Genomic DNA, 19,890 nt, shown 5'->3' with positions numbered 1-19,890 from the left:
TTATTTATTTATTTTATTCTTTTCTCGTACACTCCAACCACAGTTGCCCCTCACTCCCCTCCCCCTAGTCTTTCCCCACCACCTCCCTTCTCCTCCAGATCCACCCCACACCTCCCTTCAGAAAAGAAGAGGCCTCCCAAGGATCAACCAAACATGGCATAGCAAGCTACAGTGAGACCAAGGCGCAAACTATCATTTCAAGGCTGGACAAGGCAACCCAGTAGGAGGAAAAGGGTCCCACGGGTAGATAAAGGAGTCAGAGACAGCCCCTACTCCCACTGTTAGGAACCCCACAAGAACACCAAGCTATGTAGCCATAACATATATGCAGAGGAGGTAGGTCAGACCCCTACAGGCTCCCTGATCTCTGTGAGCCCCCATGAATCTCAGTCAGGTGATTCTATGGGCTGTGTTTCCTGACTCCTCTGGTTCCTCCAATCCTTCCTGCCCCTGTTCTGTAGGATTCCCCCAACTCTGCCTAATCCCAACCAGAATTCTAATGGGGAAACAGAAGAGGCTCAGGGCAGCAAAGTCTGGCAGACCAGGAGCGTGGTTTTCTGAAGGTGATGCTGATAGCTGGGAATCCTGCAGGACGCTTTAGAAACTTCTCTAAAGTACAAAGCATCAAACATTAGAATATATGAGCATAAAAATAACAGTGAGGATTGCTATGCCCAATACAAAACTAACACAAGTCCCAGAGTGCAAAACCATCCACACTTTGCCTCGGAGGAGGAGCTTGAGGACCCAGTTGCTCTCCTGCTCCTCCAGCTCCCGCTTCTGCCTCTCCACCTCCTGCCTCACCTTGGCCAGGTAGTACCTGTAGGCTTCCTGGTACTCACTGCAGCCACCATTAAGGAGCTCCTGGGCATGAAGGAAGAGGTCGTTGCTATGGAAAGAGCCCTCACACTCCTGCTCCAGCCCCCTCACCAGGGCCATGAGCTCTGCCAGCTGTCCCTGCTGCTCTTCCCCTGAGGCCCTGTTATTAAAGGCACAGTACCTCCTCCCACACTCGTGGACCAGGCTGTGCAGGCTGTGGTTGTCAGTGTGGGTCACAAACTCATCCAAAGTCTCATTTGCCAGGTCTTCCTTGTGGGTGAAGAGGACGATCGTGTGTCTCATGACTCCTGCCCCGAAGATCTCCTTCACCCTCCTCACGGCTAGGGTGTCCTGAGCTGTGAAGCGTCCCAGCTGGGTCACCAGCAGCAGCACGTGGGGTCCTGGGGCACACAGCAGGTAACAATCTCCAATGTCCTTGTCCATGTCTTGGTTCTGGGCCTTTGACCCAAAGATGGGGGGCGTGTCTACCACTAGCAGTCTCCTTCCCTTCCATGTGCCCGTCTCTGCCTGGCTGGTCCTAGTCACTGACTGAGCTCTGAGCCTGGACTCGAACGCTTGTCGGCGGAGGATGCTGTTCCCTGTGGCACTTTTCCCGCAGCCAGATACACCCACCAAGAGGATCCTCAGGGGCCCTGACCCTGGGGTGCAGCCATCTTCCTTTCTGCCTTTGGGGGTAAAGGGAAGCTCAGGCGTCAGAAATGATTCATAAAGAAGAGGACAAAAAACCAACAGGAACTAACGCAAACCAATCAGGATTTGCCCCTCTGCTTTAACCACTCACATCCACCACACAGCACACACGCGTTTGTGGGATAAAGTGCTCCTGGCGGTCAGAGGCCAGGGCATCTTCCCCTAGGGATTCATGCTCCTGGCAGTCAGAGGCCAGGGCATCTTCCCCTAGGGATTCATGCTCCTGGAGGTCAGAGGCCAGGGCATCTTCCCCTAGGGATTCATGCTCCTGGCGGTCAGAGTCCAGGGCATCTTCCCCTAGGGATTCATCAACCCAGTTCCTACTATACTTCCAGGACTTTGTTTCTGTCCAGGTCTGAAGTGGTGAGCAGATAGCTCAGGGCAGTCTAGCGCTGGCCATTCTGTTTGTCTGTCCCTTATCTTCATCTCCTCCCACCATCCCTGGTCTCTCTTTTACAGGATGGTAAGGTTTTATCTTGGGGAACTTGCCCTTGCCTTAGGAAGCATGCCAGCTAATGGCCTAAGACATTCAGTTATCTGGTGGTCCATTTGCCTTGCTGTAGGTGTATGAAAGGAAGCCCATCCCTGTCTAGGCACTGAGCCGTGGTCCTTGACTGTTGAAAAGAGTCCCACCCCCAGCAGGAGTCTTACCTGTGGGGAAGGTACCTTTTACACCTGTCTGAAGCATCTCCATTTTTTTATTTCTAGAAGGGAAAATATACAAAGAGTGTTCATATTGGATTTGGACATGATACGCAGCACCAAACACTATATCCTGTAGAAAGGGACATCAGACCAAAGAAGGAACCACTGGAGTCACAAGCATGTCCTTACGGGTAGCTCTAAATGACCCAAAGGAGAAAGACCCACGAAGAAGGTACGTGTAATGTGGTCATGTGTCATCGTCACCATGACTTGTCTTCAGCCACAGGCAGAAGGAAAGTAGGCTGTGTGCCCACAACAACAGTCACTATTTCCTACTGAGCACATGGATGTCTGGGGCTCTGTGGGAACCTAGTACTAGAGGCTGCTCCCTGCCCCTAGCATCTCCAAGAGACAAATGTAATTCTTTTTTTTTTTTTTTTTTGGTTTTTCGAGACAGGGTTTCTCTGTAGCTTTGGAGCCTGTCCTGGAACTAGCTCTGTAGACCAGGCTGGCCTCGAACTCACAGAGATCCGCCTGCCTCTGCCTCCCGAGTGCTGGGATTAAAGGCGTGCGCCACCACCGCCTACAAATGTAATTCTTATTTTGTTCCGTGGCAACGGTCCCTCCTGCCCTGCCCAGAGCTTAGCTGAGTCCAGACCGCAGGACTTTGTCCAAACTGGGAAAGCCCCAGGCAAACCAGGACCAGTTGTTCACCCAGGAATAGGGTTTGTTGTTGGGTCAGACTGGGGAGTAATGGGTGCACCCAGGACACAAGGAAAGGCTAAGCCCTGCAGCTGCACAGCCAGTGTGCTGTGCTCCCAAGGTCAAAGAGGCCCCTGTGCTCCCAAGGTCACAGTGGCCCCTCTGCTCCTGGGGTCATAGTGGCCCCTGTGCTCCCAAGGTCATAGTGGCCCCTGTGCTCCCAGGGTCATAGTGGCCCCTGTGCTCCCAGGGTCATAGTGGCCCCTGTGCTCCCAGGGTCATAGTGGCCCCTGTGCTCCCAAGGTCACAGTGGCCCCTCTGCTCCTGGGGTCATAGTGGCCCCTGTGCTCCCAGGGTCATAGTGGCCCCTGTGCTGGGTCACAGTGGCCCCTCTGCTCCTGGGGTCATAGAGGCCCCTGTGCTCCCAAGGTCATAGTGGCCCCTGTGCTCCCAAGGTCATAGTGGCCCCTGTGCTCCCAAGGTCATAGAGGCCCCTGTGCTCCTGGGGTCACAGTGTCCCCTCTGCTCCTGGGGTCATAGTGGCCCTGGACTGGAGACACGCTGAGGGTACCTCTCTTGCAGGGCCCTTCCTTTCCTTCTGCGCTGTTCCTCGCAAGCCTCTCCTGATCCTTGTCCTGCCCCACTCTCCCCACCTCCTGTACCAGGCAGGGGATCCACAGGAAAATGACTTCCTAGCTTCCTCGCTGGAAGGTACCTGCACAGACCTTCCAAAGGCAATGCAGAGCCCTGCTTGGTCAAAGCTTCTGTTTCCTGGAGCCAGGTTCCAGGAGCAGGCCTTGTTTTAGTCAGGGTTCTCTAGAGGAACAGAACTTACCAAACATATACACATTAAACATATATTCTATCCCATATGTTATGTATATGTGGAATAAGAAGGGAATTTATTAGAATGGCTTACATGCTGGGGTCCAGTTAGTCCAACAATGGCTGTCTAACAATGGAAAGCCCAGGAATCCACTAGTTCTTCAGTCCACGAGGCTGATGTCTCAGCTGGTCTTCCTGACACACTGGAATCCAGCCGCAGGCTCCGAGGCCAGGGAAGGGATGGACTCGCTGGTGAGAGCGGGGTCCAGCAGGCGAAGAGAGAGCTTCCTTCTTCCACGTCCTCTCTGTAGGACACCAGCAGAAGGGGTGACCCAGATTAAAGGTGGCCTTCCCACCTCAAAAATCCAGATCAGATCTAAATTAAAGAATTTAATTAAGAAAAAAATCCCTCACGGGTGTGCCCAGCAATTTGAGTGTTATTAATTCCACATGTAGTCAAGTTGACAACCAAGAATCACCAAAACAGGCCTGAAAATGAACTTCTAATTACAGAATCTCAGGTCTTTGGTGAGTCAGCACATTTTTTAGACCAAAGCACGTTTGGGAATAGATGCATTTCCTAGGCGTTCTCTACATCTGAGACTGGCCAGACACCAACTGGGCAAGAAACATAAATTAATAAGCAAATTTGGGATCCTTTAATTTTGATACTGAAGGCCAGAACCCAGCATTCATCTCAGTAACTGCTTTGTCGTTCGTGCTGAAGATGTTTTAGCTCCAGGGGAGACGTAGCTATGACTCTGAGTCTGTCCCTGTGACCACATCATGCGTCCCCATTTCTTGGGTCTTTTCCCTTTGGGCCAGCAACTCCCTGTCTCTTGGCCCCTCTGCTCGGCAGCCAGTCCCACAGAAACTAATCTAATCTGGTCACACGAATGCCCATAACTCTCACAGGTCTCAGAAAAACTGCTAGTTGTGTATCTCAGGGGAGGGCTTTCACCTGGAGACCTGGTCCTGAGCACCAACTGTCGTCCTGCCCTTTCGGGGGTTTTCAGAGAGGGTCAGTCTATCTCAGCTTGGCGGGGGCTGCTGGGCCCGCAATCTGATCAGACAGAAATGCAGACGCTGCTATGGGGGCTGTTGTATGCAGATCACCTTATAGCCATGCTGGGAAGTGCAAGGCCCAGGTAAGAGGCTGTGGAGGCCAGTACCTTCAAGGGTAGGAGGGCGCATGTGCAGCCAGCTACAGAAAGGAGTGAAGGGGGTGGTGTTGATGTTTCTAAGCCAAGATCTGGGTACTTTGAAGGCCCTGTGCTGCTTTACAGTCCTGTGAGGAGACCAAGACTCTGGAGGTTGGGCTAAACCAGGCCGCACAACACTGCACGAAAGAGCAAGGGTGATACAACCACAGCTTCCTGGGTAGTGTGTCCCCAACTTAGGCTGATAGGATGGGGTCTCCCTCCGTGCAGCCTGTTGCCCCTAGGTGCTGACCAGTGCTCTCTCAGGCAGGACTACTCATATGGCACCTTTGGAAGCAACAGGTAGCGGGTCATTCCCCCAAAGTAAAAGCCTTAAACTGCTGCTGTCTCAGGATCCAGTCTTATCAGAAAGGGAAATGAAAGCAAGGGCAGAAGCATCAGGGGTTTTCCCATTTCTTAAACCTTCTTTAGACTTGAGGACGTCTCAAATGTTCAGAGTTTCCCTCTACTGTGCTTTCTCTAGTTGGAACCCACACACTTCCAGCGAAGGTCACCTTTTCTATTTCCAGATTGCACCCTCTTTGCTTTCTGTCCCCTTGGGGGATCTTATTTTAAGCCCCACCCTCCTGGGACAGCTCTGTGCCTTCCCCCAGCCCACTGGAAGCCAGCCATCAACCCGCCCCACCCACCTCACAGCCGTCAGTCCTTCCGCACATCTTTAAGTAGTCAGTGGAAGGACTGGTGGGTGTGCATCCGGTATTTCCTGCCCCTGGTTGGACCTCAGAGCTAGCAAAACTGGAAGGGCTTCCCAGTGCCCTCCTAGGGCGCGCTCCCTGGCATTGCCCAGGACTGGGAGAGACTAGAGGAGAGATCAGGTTTAGGCCACGCTTGGAAACACTGCGGGAAGGTCGCAAATGTGGGCCTGGAGTGGATTGTCTTAATCTCATCTGACAAAAGGCATCCTACCATTCTCTCCCGTGTCCTTGACCACTGCATCTTGAAGAGAAATGGTCCCTGATCAGAAAAACACTACAGGCTGTAAAGATAAACCACTGTGCACGGGCCATAGGGGTCACTTCCAGGAGCAATCTTTCCTGCTTATAACTTAGTTCTGGTTGCTTTGCCTGATCTTTTCCTTTTTTTTTTTTTTTTAAGTATATCTAAAACACAAGTTTTAAAAGTTTAACTAAAACACAAAAATCGAATGCTTTATGTGAACAGATCAACCTGAGTAGCACCCTGACACCTTCTCCATCTTTAAAAAGAAAGGCATTTCCTCCTGTCCAGCACTGTGAACACTCACCAAGAGAAAGGAAAGCGACGGGAAAGAAGTAAGATGAAAACTCCAGGGGATGGGGGATGGGACACCCAGTCCAGCCAATCGGTGAGCACCAGATTCATGGGCCCTTGTCTCCATAGACACCATAGAGAGACTGGGGGACGCCTCAGGCTCATACACGAGGAGTGGAGTTTGTGTTCTCAGAGCCCCCAGAAGAGATGAGTGTGACTGTGTTCATCCACAGCCCTGGCACTGGGGGACGAGGTGGTATAGAGGCAGGCAGGTCCCTGGGCTCCTTTAGATCCCTCTAGCCAATCTAGGCAGTGGTGGGTGAAGCCGCTCGAGTGAGCCCCTGTGTCAATGCAGGTGGAGGGTGACAGAAGATGAGGTGAGATGTCCCTGCTCTCCTGCAGTGAGAACCTAAGCTTCAGAGCATTCTCACCCACGGAAGGGCTCCTGCCCCGGACTGGATGGAGCAGATGTTCCTAAGGGAGTCTGGAATTCCTTCTGGACCATGAATAGTGTGGGGATTTCAAATCACTCATGAGGCCAGTGCTCCATCTTCCAGCCCCGACACTAATTTCCCAGGTCACAGGAAGTATGGCTGCCCTGTCCTGAAGAGTGACTTCCCCTCTGCCAGCTCCTCCCTAGCCTCCAGACACTCAACACAGCCTGGCTGCAGAGTCCCGGGGGAATTACTTTAGAAAGGAAGCCCATTCCTCTCCCTCCCTGGAAACTCCTGGCAGGAAACAGAGTCTCTAAGAGTCCACCCTCCCCTGAGCCCCTAGTCGGGTATTAGGCTTGTCATCTTGAGAGAGAAAACCCACTGAGCTTCCACAGACAGGCCAGAAGTCCTCTGGGAGAATCCTTGGGGCACAAGATGCTATGGCCTCCCCAACTTTTCCTATAGTAAAGAGATCAAGTGCCTTGCCCTTCAGGTCGACACTAATTGTTACTGGTAGAATTAAGGGTGAGTCGGGGAGAAGAAAGTTTGCACATGCGTGCAAACACACACACATACACACACACACACGCTGCATGCACGCGCACACATACACACATACACGCTGCATGCACATGCACACACACACACACATGTACACACACACGGGAGCCCTGTTACCTGGTAGGTGCTGGAGGATCTTTCAGTTCAAGGTCTACACGCGCTGTGACGCACCTTCCTGTCCTAGGCAGTCCCTCACATTTGCTTTCAATCTCTTCATGAAAATACAAGAGCTATGAGAAGAAGAAAAAAAAAACAAACAAACAAAAAGCAGCTCACAAAATTTGTCTGCCAGAGGGAGAAAGACGGCATCCGTCGGGCACAGGAAAGAGCGGTGTGCACAGGTTTCTCGGCAAAGCTGTGCTCAGAGGGCTACGGGGAAGAGGTTGCTTTTTTTTTTTTTTTTTAAATAAAAGCCAGTTCTCTTTCCTGCCCCACCCTCGTCGCCCACACCGCTGAGATGCTCTTGTGAAGGACTCAATCTCTACAAGACTAAGAGAGTAGAGAAGCCTAGAAGCACGGCATCCCAAGCCTCCAGCTTCTCCCTTCTGGGCCAGGCAGAGAGTGTGCATCTCCCGGCCCCTTCATCCACGTCTGCCTACAGTGGAGACTAAAGGGGATTTCCGGGCCCCACTGGACAAACCAGCGGGTACCACGCTTGAGCCAGGCTAGGGTACCCTGGCTTCTGGGGAGAATGTGGGAGGACAGAGCTTAGATTTTCTCACCTGGGCAGATCTCGTCTCCACAGGAACCATGGAGCTAGTGACCCAAGCAGTGGTCTGACTTAGGCAAAGCAACAAGCGTTTAGGGAATCCCAGGTCCCTTCTGTCCCTTCCTGCTGCCCTGCTGGGCTCAGGATTGCTAGGGTGAGCCAGATCTCCTCTCTGGAAAGCCATTCAGGTCCCCCACTTCCTGGTATGTTTGAGTCGAGATAATTGTTTTTATTTTTTGTGTAAGCCTGCATGCATGTAAATGCCCTTTACACATGCTTAGTGCTTGCAGAAGTCAGAGAGGCTGCTAGATCCCCTGGAACTGGAGCTATAAACAGTGATAAAGACTATCTGAACTACTGAGCCATCCCTTCAGTCCCAAGTTCAGATGGTTTAAGAAAGTCTAAGCAGGAAGGTGGGATATGAGTGACTCGGGCCCCAGCTGAGTGTGGAGAGCAGGGCGTTCCGGTGCAGAGACACACACAAGAAGCATTTTTGCAAGGAAAGCCAGGCTTGACTTCCATAAGCCTTCTCTAATACAACTTTAACTTTTGAGATAATTTGAGGTATTATGTTGAGTGAGGTGGAGGCTTTGACCCAGTAAGAAGGCATTTCTCCTTTCAGCTGTTGAAGTGTTTATCTAATTATTTTTATCAATAAAAACTTGGGAGTCAGCTATCAGGATAAGAACCTGAGTGAACAGGGGAGCGCAGAGAGGCAGTCAGTGACCTCTCTTTCTCTCTCCTTCCTCTGTCCTCTAAAACGTTTATGGCTAACTTTAGTCAACTAGTAGCTAGCTCTGCTCTTTGATTCAAAGTCAACTTTATTGATGTCTCAGGAATGTCAGCGTGTGATCAGAGTACCCCACAACAAGCTACAGAACGTTGTCCAGTCTCTTATTTTGCCAATTAATAAAGATCATCTCTAAAATAGAAATAATGTACATGTGTTTTCATGACCATGTTCCCACCCAAGGCCAGCTTTCAAAGCCGCCTCTGTGTGTGTTTTATAAATATGTCATACATGAGAAGGGAATGCTACTGACAGTTTCGGAGCCGCCCAGGCCGCACAGGGCCTCCTCAGAGAAGTTAGGTCCAGCAGCCTTAACACCTGCAGGCCAATCCTTGTGGATCAGAGCCACAGAGAGAAGCCTATGACCTCGAGCCACACCTGTCTGTGCCCTAGGGAAAGGCAAGCTGAAGGAAGCACAGTGATGCTGCCTTTGGTCCAGGCCTCTGCTGCTCTAACCACGCTGCTGTGACTGTTTCTTTGACAATGTGCCCTCACAGGTGCTCACTCTCTCTCTCTCTCTGTTTCTCTCTCTTTCTCTCTTTCTCTCTATCCGTCTCTGTGTGTGTGTGTGTCTTTCTCTCTCTCACACACACATATGGGGGGGAGAGAGAGAGAATTTCAAAATTTTTAAGTGGTCTAGGGAAGAAATTAAAGAATTAGAAACTCTAAGTTCGAATATGCTACTTAGTAACGGTTGTCAATGTCTTGCCAACACTGCCCCCTACTGGTTACCTCTTAAGTTTGCTGTTTTGCTTTTGGCCCAGTCTGGAAATGTTAAACAGTATTTTAAGGGTTTCGTCTGGTTGGGGGGGTGGGGGTGCGCTATTGAGTTAGCACAGGGAGGCCGGAAGAGGCTGACTGAAGGTGTCTTCTACTCTTCCACCCTTTGGCTTTTAGACAGGCTCTCTACTGAATCATTGTTCTCTGCTAGACAGGCTGCCAGGAGCCCCAGGGTCTTCCCGTCTCTGACGCCCAGTTCTGGGAGCATAGGTTCACTCAGTCACACCCAGACTTTATCTGGGTGCTCGGAACTTGAACTCAGGTTCCCATGCTTGCACAGCAAGAGTTCTTACCCTCATCTCTCCAGCCCCAACAGTTTTCTTTGTGACTTGCTGTTCTAGGGAGTCCTTTCTCATCCCTTGTTTAAAAACATGTTGCTATGCCTGCACAAGAACCCAAACATGAATACCTAGGTCAGTTTTGTTCACAATGTCCAAATGCAGAGGCAACACAGATATCTTTCAGTAGGTGAGAGGATAGTTAGACAACGTGATGCATCAGACAGCAGAAACCAGAAAGAGACAGGTTATCCAGACGCATGGAGACCCGGAGGAAGCCTATGTGAAAGTTGCTAAGCAAAAGAAGCTGACCTGAAAAGGCTCCGGGCTGGACCACAACTTAGCAGCATCCTGGAAAAGGCAACTGTGAAGACCTTGAGGATCACCTGTTGTCAGGGGCGTGGGGAAGTAGAGGGAGAAATGAACAGTGGAGCAGAGAGGAACTGTATATATTAGCCAGGGTTCTCTAGAGTCACAGAATGTATGGGATGAATCCCCTCCCTGGTGTGTGTATGTGTGTGTGTGTGTGTGTGTGTGTGTGTGTGTGTGAATTTATCAGAATGAACAGTGGAGCAGAGAGGAACTGTATATATTAGCCAGGGTTCTCTAGAGTCACAGAGCGTATGGGATGAATCCCCTCCCCGGTGTGTGTGTGTTTGTGTGTGTGTGTGTGTGTGTGCGCGCGCGCGCACGTGTGCACGTGTATGAATTTATCAGAATGACAGACTGTAGTCCAACAGTGGCTATCTGTGAATGGCAAGAATCTAGTAGTTTCTCAGTTCCACAAGGCTGGGTGTCTCCATGTTGGAACTCCAAAGCAGCAGGCTCCAATGCCGTGAAGGGATGGGTGTACTGCCGAGGGGAGGGTAAGCAGGCAAAGAAGAAGGAAACGTTCCCTCTCCCACTGTCCTTATATAGCTGTGTCTTCCTGTGTCAAGATCTGGAATAAATTTGTGTGTCACCCACCTCAAGAGCTGAATCAAAAGCCTGCATCTCCCAGCCTCAAGATCTGGATCACCGTGTGCCCTCTGCTTCTGGATTGCAGTTCATTTCTGATATAGCCAAGCTGACAACCCAGAACAGCCATCACAAGAATCTCTCGGTAAGAAGATAATCTGTCTAATTTGTGGGTTTCTGTTACCATCCACTTGTCAGGACCCACAGAATGCAAAACAGCAAAAGTGACCCCTGGGGTAAAGCTATAGACTTTAGTTAATAAAATATATGAATATAATTTGATTGGCAGCACAATGCTACACCAATGCAACACGTACTGACAGGAGAAACTGGAGGCCATGGTGAGGAGGCCATGACCCCTTCAAACTTTCCCCTCAGATTTTCTGTAAAGTTAAACTGTTGAGGCTGGAGAGATTGCTCTGCAGTTAAGAACACTGGCTGCTCTTTCAGAAGATCCGGGTTCAATTCCCAGCACCCCCATGGCAGCTCCCAAGCATCTGTAACTCTAGTTCCAGTGCCTCCTTCTGGCCTCTGCGGACACTGCATGCACATGGTGCACAGACATGCAGTGGGGACAAAGTCATCCGTACACAGAAAAGGCAAAGTGCAGTTTTAGAAAGACTATTCTTAAAAACTGAGTTTTAATAAAGTCAATTAATTAAAATCAGAAGAGGGTGAAAAGAAATGAGTAAAGGAGGTGAGAAGTGAGATGAAGGTGGAGCTGAGAAGGGATCAGGACGGGGAGGAAGCAGAGAGTGGAGGTAGGAGAGCGGTAGGCATTCGCTGCGACAAACTCACCACCAGCAATGCTGGGGGCAATGGGGACAAGTGCAGCCAGCTCTCATGAAAGTTTATCTTTGTTATGTGTGTGTCTGTCATAATTGGGGTTTCTATGGCAACTCTTATAAAGGAAAACACTTAATTGGGGTGGCTTATTGTTCAGAGGCTCAGACTGTTATCATCATTGTGGGACATGGTGGCTGAGAATTCTACATCTTGACCAGCAGGCAACAGGAAGTGGTCTGCCTCACGGGGCGTGGCTTGAGCATATTATGAGCCCTCAAAGCCCACCTCCACAGTGACAGACTTCCTCTAGCAAGGCCACACCTACTCCAACAGGGCCACACCTCCTAATAGTGCCACGGCCTTTGGGGGCCATTTTCTTTCAAACCACAGCAATGCATATCTGTGAGATTCTGTGCACGTGACTGAAGGGGCCAGAGGAAGCCAGAGGAAGGCATCAGATCACCTAGAGCTGGAGTTGCAGGAGGTTATGGGCTGATGTGGGGGCTAAGGACCAAACTTGGTTCCTCAGGAAGAGCAGAAAGCACTCTTAACCCCTCAGCCATCTCCATCTCCCCAGCTCCATGAATTAGTCTTAAAAGACCACAAAGGCCACTTTAGCATGAGACACTGACGTTTCTTCCCGTTGCTGCCCCCTGTGGCTTATGTCGGAGTAAAGGCTTTTAGTGACTCTCCTAACACCGTGTTCTTCATCTGGTTACTTGGATTTATTCTTGTTTATAAAACCTGGCTCTAGCTCCTCTAATCTCCCATTTAATTCAGAGGCAGACAGATGGCAGGCAGATGATAAATAGGTTAGATATATAATATAATGAGAGATACATTTCACAGAAATAAATAATCTACATAGCAGCAGAAAAGTGAGGTTTGGATGTTTTGATTACTTAATAACATACCCACCAATAAAATGTATAGCTCTTATACCAATGATGTTTAAAATTTTTTAAAGAGATACAAATAAGTCAACACACTAGGCCTTTAATCCGAGAGAGGCAGAGGCAGAGAGACATTTATGAGCTTGTGCCCAGCCTGGTTTACATAGTGAGTTCTAGGCCAGCCAGAGCTGAACAGTGGGATTCTGTCACCACCACCACCACCACCATAAATTAATAATAGCAATTCAATAGAAGTGACAAAATGAAATCACAAAAATACTTAATAAATGGAAAATAAGGCAAAAAAAATTAATGCTAGACAAACCTAGAAAGATTAAAAGAGCTACAGGATAATGGTTTTAATTCAGCAGTGGCAAAAACTACATTAAATAAATGGTCAAAATATTTAAAAACATAGTGTGTTAGAGTATTAAGAAATGAAACCCATTTATATGATGCCTCTGAACTTCCACTTTAAAAATAAAAATAGAAGTAGGTTAAAAATAAGAGAACACGAGCATCAAATAACATCAGAGGAATCTATGTTAGCATTAGAAAAGTAAACTTCAACTCAAAGGCTGTCACCAGGCTTCAAGGGATGGAGAAGCCACTTCCCAAAGATGATGCAGTAAGCAAAAGTTTCTCAAAACACATGGAGGAAAACAGAAAGCGCTGGAAGGTCACAAACATGAAAATACTCTGTAGTAGTTGGAGATCTTACCACTTTCTCAGTGATGGGTAGAGCAATCCGGAAGAAAACCATCAAATTTGTATGCAGATGGCTTGAGCAATACTAGTGACAATTTGACTTACTAGTGTTTATAGACATCCCGGCCAGAGCACACTCTCTTCCCAGGGACTTTCAACCGAACAGAACATATTCAGGGCAATAAAATGAGCTTTCTCAAATAAGAGAGATCAGAAATTGTGTCATGCTTGCAAACAACAGGGGAGATGGCAGAGCCTTAAGAGGCAGAGCCTTGTGGGATGTCAGCAGGTCGTGAGGACATTCCTTTGAAGTGGGTTGTGAGTCCCCACCCTTATCCTCTCTCTTTTTCACACTGCCTCTGTGGAAACAGATTTCCTCCCCCACAGGGCCCTGCCATGCTGTCCTGCCCTGACATGGCTTCAAAGACAGTGGCCATGGATCAGAGCTTCCTAAGTGGTAAGAAAACAAAACAAAACAAAACAAAACAAAAAACCCTTTCCTTTGTATAAGTTGACTACCTCAGGCTTTCTTTTTCAGTGATGGAAGGTTGACAGATGAGACAGTAAGTGGAATTGTCACCCATGGTCAATAGGAATGTAAAAATTAAATAGATGTATAACGAAGAGGGAGGAGATAATCTGGGTCAATTTGTCCAGATTTGGAGACTGATTAAATGGCTAGAGAGGAAAAAGAACTTTATTTAAAATACCAAATTCTAGTTGGTAGGTTGATTCTCACAAACTTACAGAACTATCACATGCTAGGGCCCCAAATCTAAGCCAGCATATTTCAGATAATGGATCTGAGCTTCTCTCTACCAGAGAAAGAAGTCATTCATGAGCAAAGGGCTAATGTTAGGACTAATTCTGGGACTGGGCTAGAGCATATTGTTAATATTTTCTCATGGTTAGCATTTTTTTTTGTAGAGAAATATAGATGTGTTTTGGTTGTCATCTTGACTGGACCAAGGGACATCTGGAAATGAGCTAAGCCCTCTTTCTAGGCATGTCTGTGAAGGTGTTTGCAGTAGGTCCTTGGCAGGTAGACCACAAACTGTCAGTGAGCTGAGCCATCCAGCAGGGCAGGGCCACAATGGGGTGAGAAAGCAGAAGCAGAAAGTTGGCATCGACTCAACTGAGGCCCTTGGACAGTTTTGATGCTGTTGTGACCCAGACTCCTCAGCTGTTGGCTGTGGCCTTGCACCATCATCTCCCTAGAGATTTCAGGCTTTGCCTGGGTCTGGCGCTGCGTTCTTGGCCACAGTTATTCTGGTTTTCCTGTAGCCTGCAGGCAGCTTCCGTGGGATCATCCCTCCTCTGATCATGCTAATAAACCCACGGTTTTGATCGTAGTCTCTTGGTTCTGTTGCCCTGGAGAGAAAGTAATGCAGGGTTTGTGTGTGTGGCTGCCCGCACATGGTCTTCATGCATTCCCAAGCTCTGTCTACTGACTCCAGGAAGAGATGTCCTGCAATAGTGAACACAGCCCACGCTCAGGTCTTGGTACCTGAAGTCCACTCTGTAGAGAACCAAGAGATGAGGGAAAACCAATACACGACCGTAGAATAGATTAATGTGCAGAAATTAGGGAAAAATAAACAGATTGAAAAAGAAGGGGATGTGTCCAAAGAACCTGTAAAGGGGGCAAATCTTTACCTCAGACCTCCCTCACACAGCTGGACCTGAATTAAAGTGACATAAGATAGCTCAGCAGAGAAAAATGATACAAATGTAGTTAATGCAAGATATACCTAGAGGGCGCCGTCCTGAGGAGCTTAAAGAAGCATCAATCCACATACGCTGGCTTGGATGGGAAGTAGTGACCTGTGAAACTGTGCTAAAACAAGTGTGGTAGTTTGAATGTAATTGGCTCATGATCTCATAGGGAGGGGCACTATTAGGAGGTGTGGCTTTGTTGGAGTGGGTGTGGCCTTGTTAGAGGAAACAAGTCACTGTGGGGGCGGGCTTTGAGGTTTCCTAGCTCAGGATACTGCCCAGTGTATCAACTGACTTTCCGGTTGCTTGCAAGATGTAACATTCTCAGCTCCAGCACCACGTCCGCCTGCATGCTGCCATGCTCCCTGTCATGATGATAATGGATTGAATTAAACTGTAAGTGAACCAAACCAATTAAATGTTTTCTTTGTAAGAGTTGCTGTGGTCGTGGTGTCTCTTCATGACAACAGGAACCCTAAATAAGACCGCAAGAAAAGACAGGTAGAGAAGTGAGCAGGAACATAAGGGTTTGTACAGCTTTTCCTCGGCCTCATCTGCCATCCACAAGAACATCATTATCTTCTTGGTAAGGGGTAGGTGGGGTGGGGACTTCTGAAAGGGAATTCCATTTTTGTCTTTTGGAAGCAACACATATCAGAGCAATCTTCTTGAACCTGCTGTTTGTTTCATGGCTTCAACTTAAAATACTTCTTATGCCAAAGTAGCACATTTGGGGTTGTATGTTCTGAAAGAGCCCCCAAGGGCAGAGCTTTCTGAAAGAGCCCCCAAGGGCAGAGCTTTTTTTTCTGTAGGACCATCCCAGATCTGTCACTCGGAGAAGAGTTGGTGAAATTGAAGTGGCATCGATTTCTAATCCCCCAGACTCTGGATCCCTCACAGGACCCAAGGACCCAGTGTCATTCTTCAGCTGAGGAGCATCTATATTGTTTCCAGGTAATTATTCTGAGAGGTAACCCAGAGCCAGAAAGACAAACATGGTGTATACTCACTCATAGGTGGTTATTAGGAGGAAAGCCCAGGATAACCAACCTAAAATCACAGACAGAGAGAGGCTAGATAGCAAGGAGGGCCCAAAGAGGGATGCACGGATTTCCCTGGGAAGGGGAAATAGAAGAGATCTCCTGGGCTAACTGGGAGGGGTGTGGTTAGGGGGATGGTGGAATGGGAACTAGAGGAAGCAGGTTTGGTGGGCTGGGTGCAGGAGGCTGGGTGGAGGCAGGACGGAGGGCAGAACAGCAAAAGGGACTTCTTGATGGGGGTCCATTTAGGGGTTGGGGAGGAACCTGCTGCCAGGGAACCCTCCAGGAACCCACAAGGATGACCCCAACTAAGATTCCTAGTAATGGTGGAGAGGGTGCTTGAACTGGCCATCTACTGTAAGCAGACTGGTGACTCTCTTAATTGTCATCGGAAATACTCTATCCAATAACGGATGGAAGCAGAGGCAGAGATTTACAGCCAAACCCTGGGCTGAGCAGCTCCAGGAATCCTGTTGATGACAGAGAAGAAAGACTGTATCAGCCTTGGGGGTTAAGGTCATCACAAGGGAACCCACAGAAACAAATAACCTGGGCTCCTGGGAGCTCACAGACTCCACTGACAGCTAAGGAGGCTGCATGGAACTGACCTAGGCACTCTGCACATGTATGACAGTTGTGTAGCATGTTCTACACTTGGTCCCACACCTAGAAGTGAGATCAGGGCCTGTCCCGAACACTTGAACTAGTGCATGGGAACCTATTCATCATAGTGGGTTGCCTCTCCCAGCCTTATACAGAGGGAGGAGCTTAGTCCAACCTCAACTTGATATGCCATGCTTTGTCGACACCTACGGGGGGCCTACCCCTTTCTGAACAGAAACAGAGGAGGAGTGGATGGGGCAGATAGAGGGGAAGGAATGGAAGAAGATGAAGGAGGGGAAACTGTGACCAGGATTAAAATAAGTAAAAACATTTATTGGATCAAAAAGTCATTAGACTATGACTGCTGTTATTTTGCCATGAGATATGAGTCTACATGGAATGACCTGTCCCTGCAACTTTGGAATATATTATGGTAGAAGCAGGATTTTTTTCTTTTTATTTACTCTTCTCTTGTACAATACATCCTGACTGCTCATTTACATGTGGGTTCTCTTCCAATAGGAGGTGTCAGAAGATAAAATATAATGTAAAGATACTGGCCAGCGAGTGAGCCTAGGAGACAGGTGGCCCAGCATAATAAAGAGGTTGCAACTGTAAGTTACAAAAGACAATTTCATTAGTCAGAGACAGAAAAAATCTTTAAAAACACAAGAGCCGTATAGTTCACAGATATAAAGGTGATTAAAATACAAAAAGATTTTTAAAGCAATTTAAGTGTATTCATAGCATGGGAAAATTGTTGAATGTCGTATCTGAATCAATTCTTCTCAGGTAACTAAAATAAGAAATTTAAAAAAAAAATAGGCCAATTTCTGGAGTCTGACTCTCACAGGTACCTGTACAAATCTGAAACAAAAAGCAGGGTTCTGCTGCTCCAGTGAGAAGCTGAGCGTGCTGTGGTCCTCTCTCTGTGTGGCTTTCCTTCCAGATGCAGGCAGCATAGTAGCCATTGGTCTACTATGAGAGATGGGCTTGTGGAAATGTATGGGTGGAGGGGTTGTGGGATAGGATAGAGCTTTATGCCTGATATCAGCTGATTTAAAGGCTCCAGATGGCTCCCCCTGTCGCCATAGCACCCGTAAGTACCACGTGATGCTGCAATGTCTGTGTTTGTGTCTCCTTGGGAGAAGAGAATCTACATGTTGAAATACAATACCTACACAGGAAATCTGTTTTACTGCATACACACTACAATATTCAGTATCTAACCCAGCCAAAGTCTCCCATTAAATAGTTCCCACAATTTTACAATTATAATTTGTAAACTGAAAATTTAAAACTCACCATTTGCACTATCCTTCTTGCTCTAACTTTTATCTTTTTCCTTCTCTCTCCCTCAAATTCATGAGATGTTTTTTCTTAGACAAGAATCTTAGATAAGAATTATGGGTTAATGTAAAATGTAAGAGTTAATTAATAAGAAGCCCGAGCTAATAGGACAAGCAGTTTATAATTAATGTAGTCCTCTGTGTGTTTCTTTGGACTGAACAGCTGTGAAACAGGGCAAACAGAAAGCTCCACCAACACACATGGGCTCAGATAGTCCCAGACATGAGGATCCAGGGAAGGAAAACTGAAGGAAAGCACTGCTTTAGCAGCTGATCATGGAAAAATAACAAACAATCAAAAAAAAAAAAAAAAACCGAAACCCCAGGCTTTGGTGCTAACAGTCATAGTGTTTAAGGAAACTATAAGTGATCTTCAGTCTCTTTCAGGAACAGCTGATCCTGGAAATAGAGGAAATAAGAGGTCAGATGACAAATTTTTGAGTTTTTCAACTATTTAATAGATCCATTTGTGTGTCCCCATCTGTCACGTAGGTCCTCCAGGTGTCCACGAATAGACAAGGTTGGTAGTTTGCTCACCAGGGCATTAGTACCGGGAGGTGAACATTTAGGGAGATGTTCCTGTTCTCATCCTCATGGAGGGCTGGTGTCATGGTAATGAGGGTCTGTTGGAGTGAATTTGTCACCTTAGTGCCATGTATCACACGGTGTCTGCCACTCACTTCTCTTCTGTCAATCACCATGTGAGAGGACAACAGCAAATTGTCTGAGACTCTGGAGTCCAGATGCGGGCAGCTTGTTCTTTATCTTCCCACCTGCAGAACTCTCTTTGCTCTTGCTGGTTCTTTATGTTTTGCTAATTATTTTATGTATGATGGTTTGATGAAACATATAGTCACATATAATCTCATAACTTTAATCTGTGAAAACCTATGTCTGGCAAACTCCCAGCCTCCATGGTGGACCAACCACAATTTCTATAGTAAATGGCCATATCAAATTGCCCCCTGACTTCACATCTCTATACTCATGGGTTAGGGAGCTCTCTCTCCTCATCAGAGAAGTTTCTTAATGCAGGAATCTGTGTTTCAAAAAAAAAAACTCAAAACTCAGAGGAATGTCTGTGGAATTCACAGGCATAAATGTGTTATTCCTATTGTGCCTTCTTCTGAGGCTCAGACACCATCCAGGAAGAAGGATGAAAAGGTTTTAGATCCAGAGGTCGTAGAATTGCAATGAAGCTGTGTCTTCTGGACATGAGAGTCTTGCTGCGCTTAGGAACACTGTGATCAAGCCTGTCAGTATTCTAGCATGGAAGGGAAAGGAGCTCACTGGCCCCTCCCCTAACAGAGATGTTGACAGTTGGTGGCTTCTGAGGAGGAGGAGTCAGCTTTCCTTATGGTGCTGATGCAAGGGTAAGTTGAGCAGCATTTGGTGGACAGCCCTACACACATGAGAATAAGAACATGAAATGATCTCATAGCTGATTGTGAGATCAGGGAGGATGTGGAGAAATTAGGGAGACAATGTCAAAAGTACACTATATTTATGTATGAATTTCTCAGAAATTAACTAAAATGTATTACTTGAAAGTCATTGTTTAATGCTGCTAAAATGGTTATAAAATGTTTTTATATTAAGGAACAGGGTGAGAATTCACTGTTATGAATTTTTCTGTATGTGCAGTGGAAGTCATTGTCACTGCAGCTCAGCTCTATGTGCTTTGGACTAAAGGGTTTTGGCTGCAGAGTCAGACGATGGGCTCATTCACTAATGCTTTTCAACCATTTCCCTTTTCCAGGAGATGTGAACTCCTGCCTTGTGGATCTTACTGAGGCCTGTGAGAAATGTTTCATCGTCTTTGGGGAAAAGGTTATTTTAATTACTGTTACATTTCTTTCTATTTCTATACTTAATTATGAAGTAGCCTGGGACCCAATTAAAACAAGATCAAATGGAAAGTCATGGGACTCTGTTGCTGAGTTTTGAGGAGATTTGTTATCACTTCTCTACCCTGTGTGCCTTACGTGACAAAGTGTTGCACTGCGGCACTAATGTGTGGCTATTGACACCTGTGTTGGTTCAGGTGAAACATCCTAGGCACAGCAAGAGCAGAAAGTCAATGCCATAGTGTTTTAATAAATGTTCCCTGGTGATGAGATTTGCAAAATTACAA

General features: G+C 47.5%; 1 protein-coding gene across 2 annotated transcripts; it reads right to left on the bottom strand.

Annotated features, from left to right (window-relative positions):
- Positions 1 to 79: 79 nt before the first annotated feature.
- LOC126487235 (GTPase IMAP family member 3-like) lies at positions 80 to 8,844 on the bottom strand. Of its 2 annotated transcripts, XM_050119947.1 has the most exons (4): positions 7,265 to 8,844; positions 3,797 to 4,007; positions 2,182 to 2,234; positions 80 to 1,505 (listed from the first exon to the last, which is right to left on the bottom strand). In XM_050119947.1, the coding sequence occupies exons 3-4, from the start codon at positions 2,222 to 2,224 to the stop codon at positions 625 to 627; spliced, it is 924 nt and encodes a 307-aa protein (XP_049975904.1). In that variant the 5' UTR covers positions 2,225 to 2,234; positions 3,797 to 4,007; positions 7,265 to 8,844; the 3' UTR covers positions 80 to 624. The 2 variants fall into 2 exon arrangements, with proteins under 2 accessions (XP_049975904.1, XP_049975905.1); XM_050119948.1 differs by lacking the exons at positions 3,797 to 4,007; positions 7,265 to 8,844 and having other exon boundaries at positions 2,182 to 2,517.
- Between the last annotated feature and the right edge of the window lie 11,046 nt (positions 8,845 to 19,890).

This window comes from Alexandromys fortis, unplaced genomic scaffold (assembly GCF_014885135.2).
Source record: "Alexandromys fortis isolate MF-2015 unplaced genomic scaffold, M_Fortis_MF-2015_v1.1 scaffold_177, whole genome shotgun sequence".
Classification (NCBI taxonomy): domain Eukaryota; kingdom Metazoa; phylum Chordata; class Mammalia; order Rodentia; family Cricetidae; genus Alexandromys; species Alexandromys fortis.
This window is presented reverse-complemented; position numbering and strand designations above follow the sequence as displayed.

What these genes read in the sequence shown, in the direction of transcription:
- LOC126487235 (XM_050119947.1), bottom strand. Translation starts at nt 2,224, where the DNA reads ATGGAGATGCTTCAGACAGGTGTAAAAGGTACCTTCCCCACAG. An exon ending in AAAAGGTACCTTCCCCACAG is followed by an intron (nt 1,506 to 2,181) that starts GTAAGACTCCTG and finishes TTACCCCCAAAG; the next exon opens with GCAGAAAGGAAGATGGCTGC.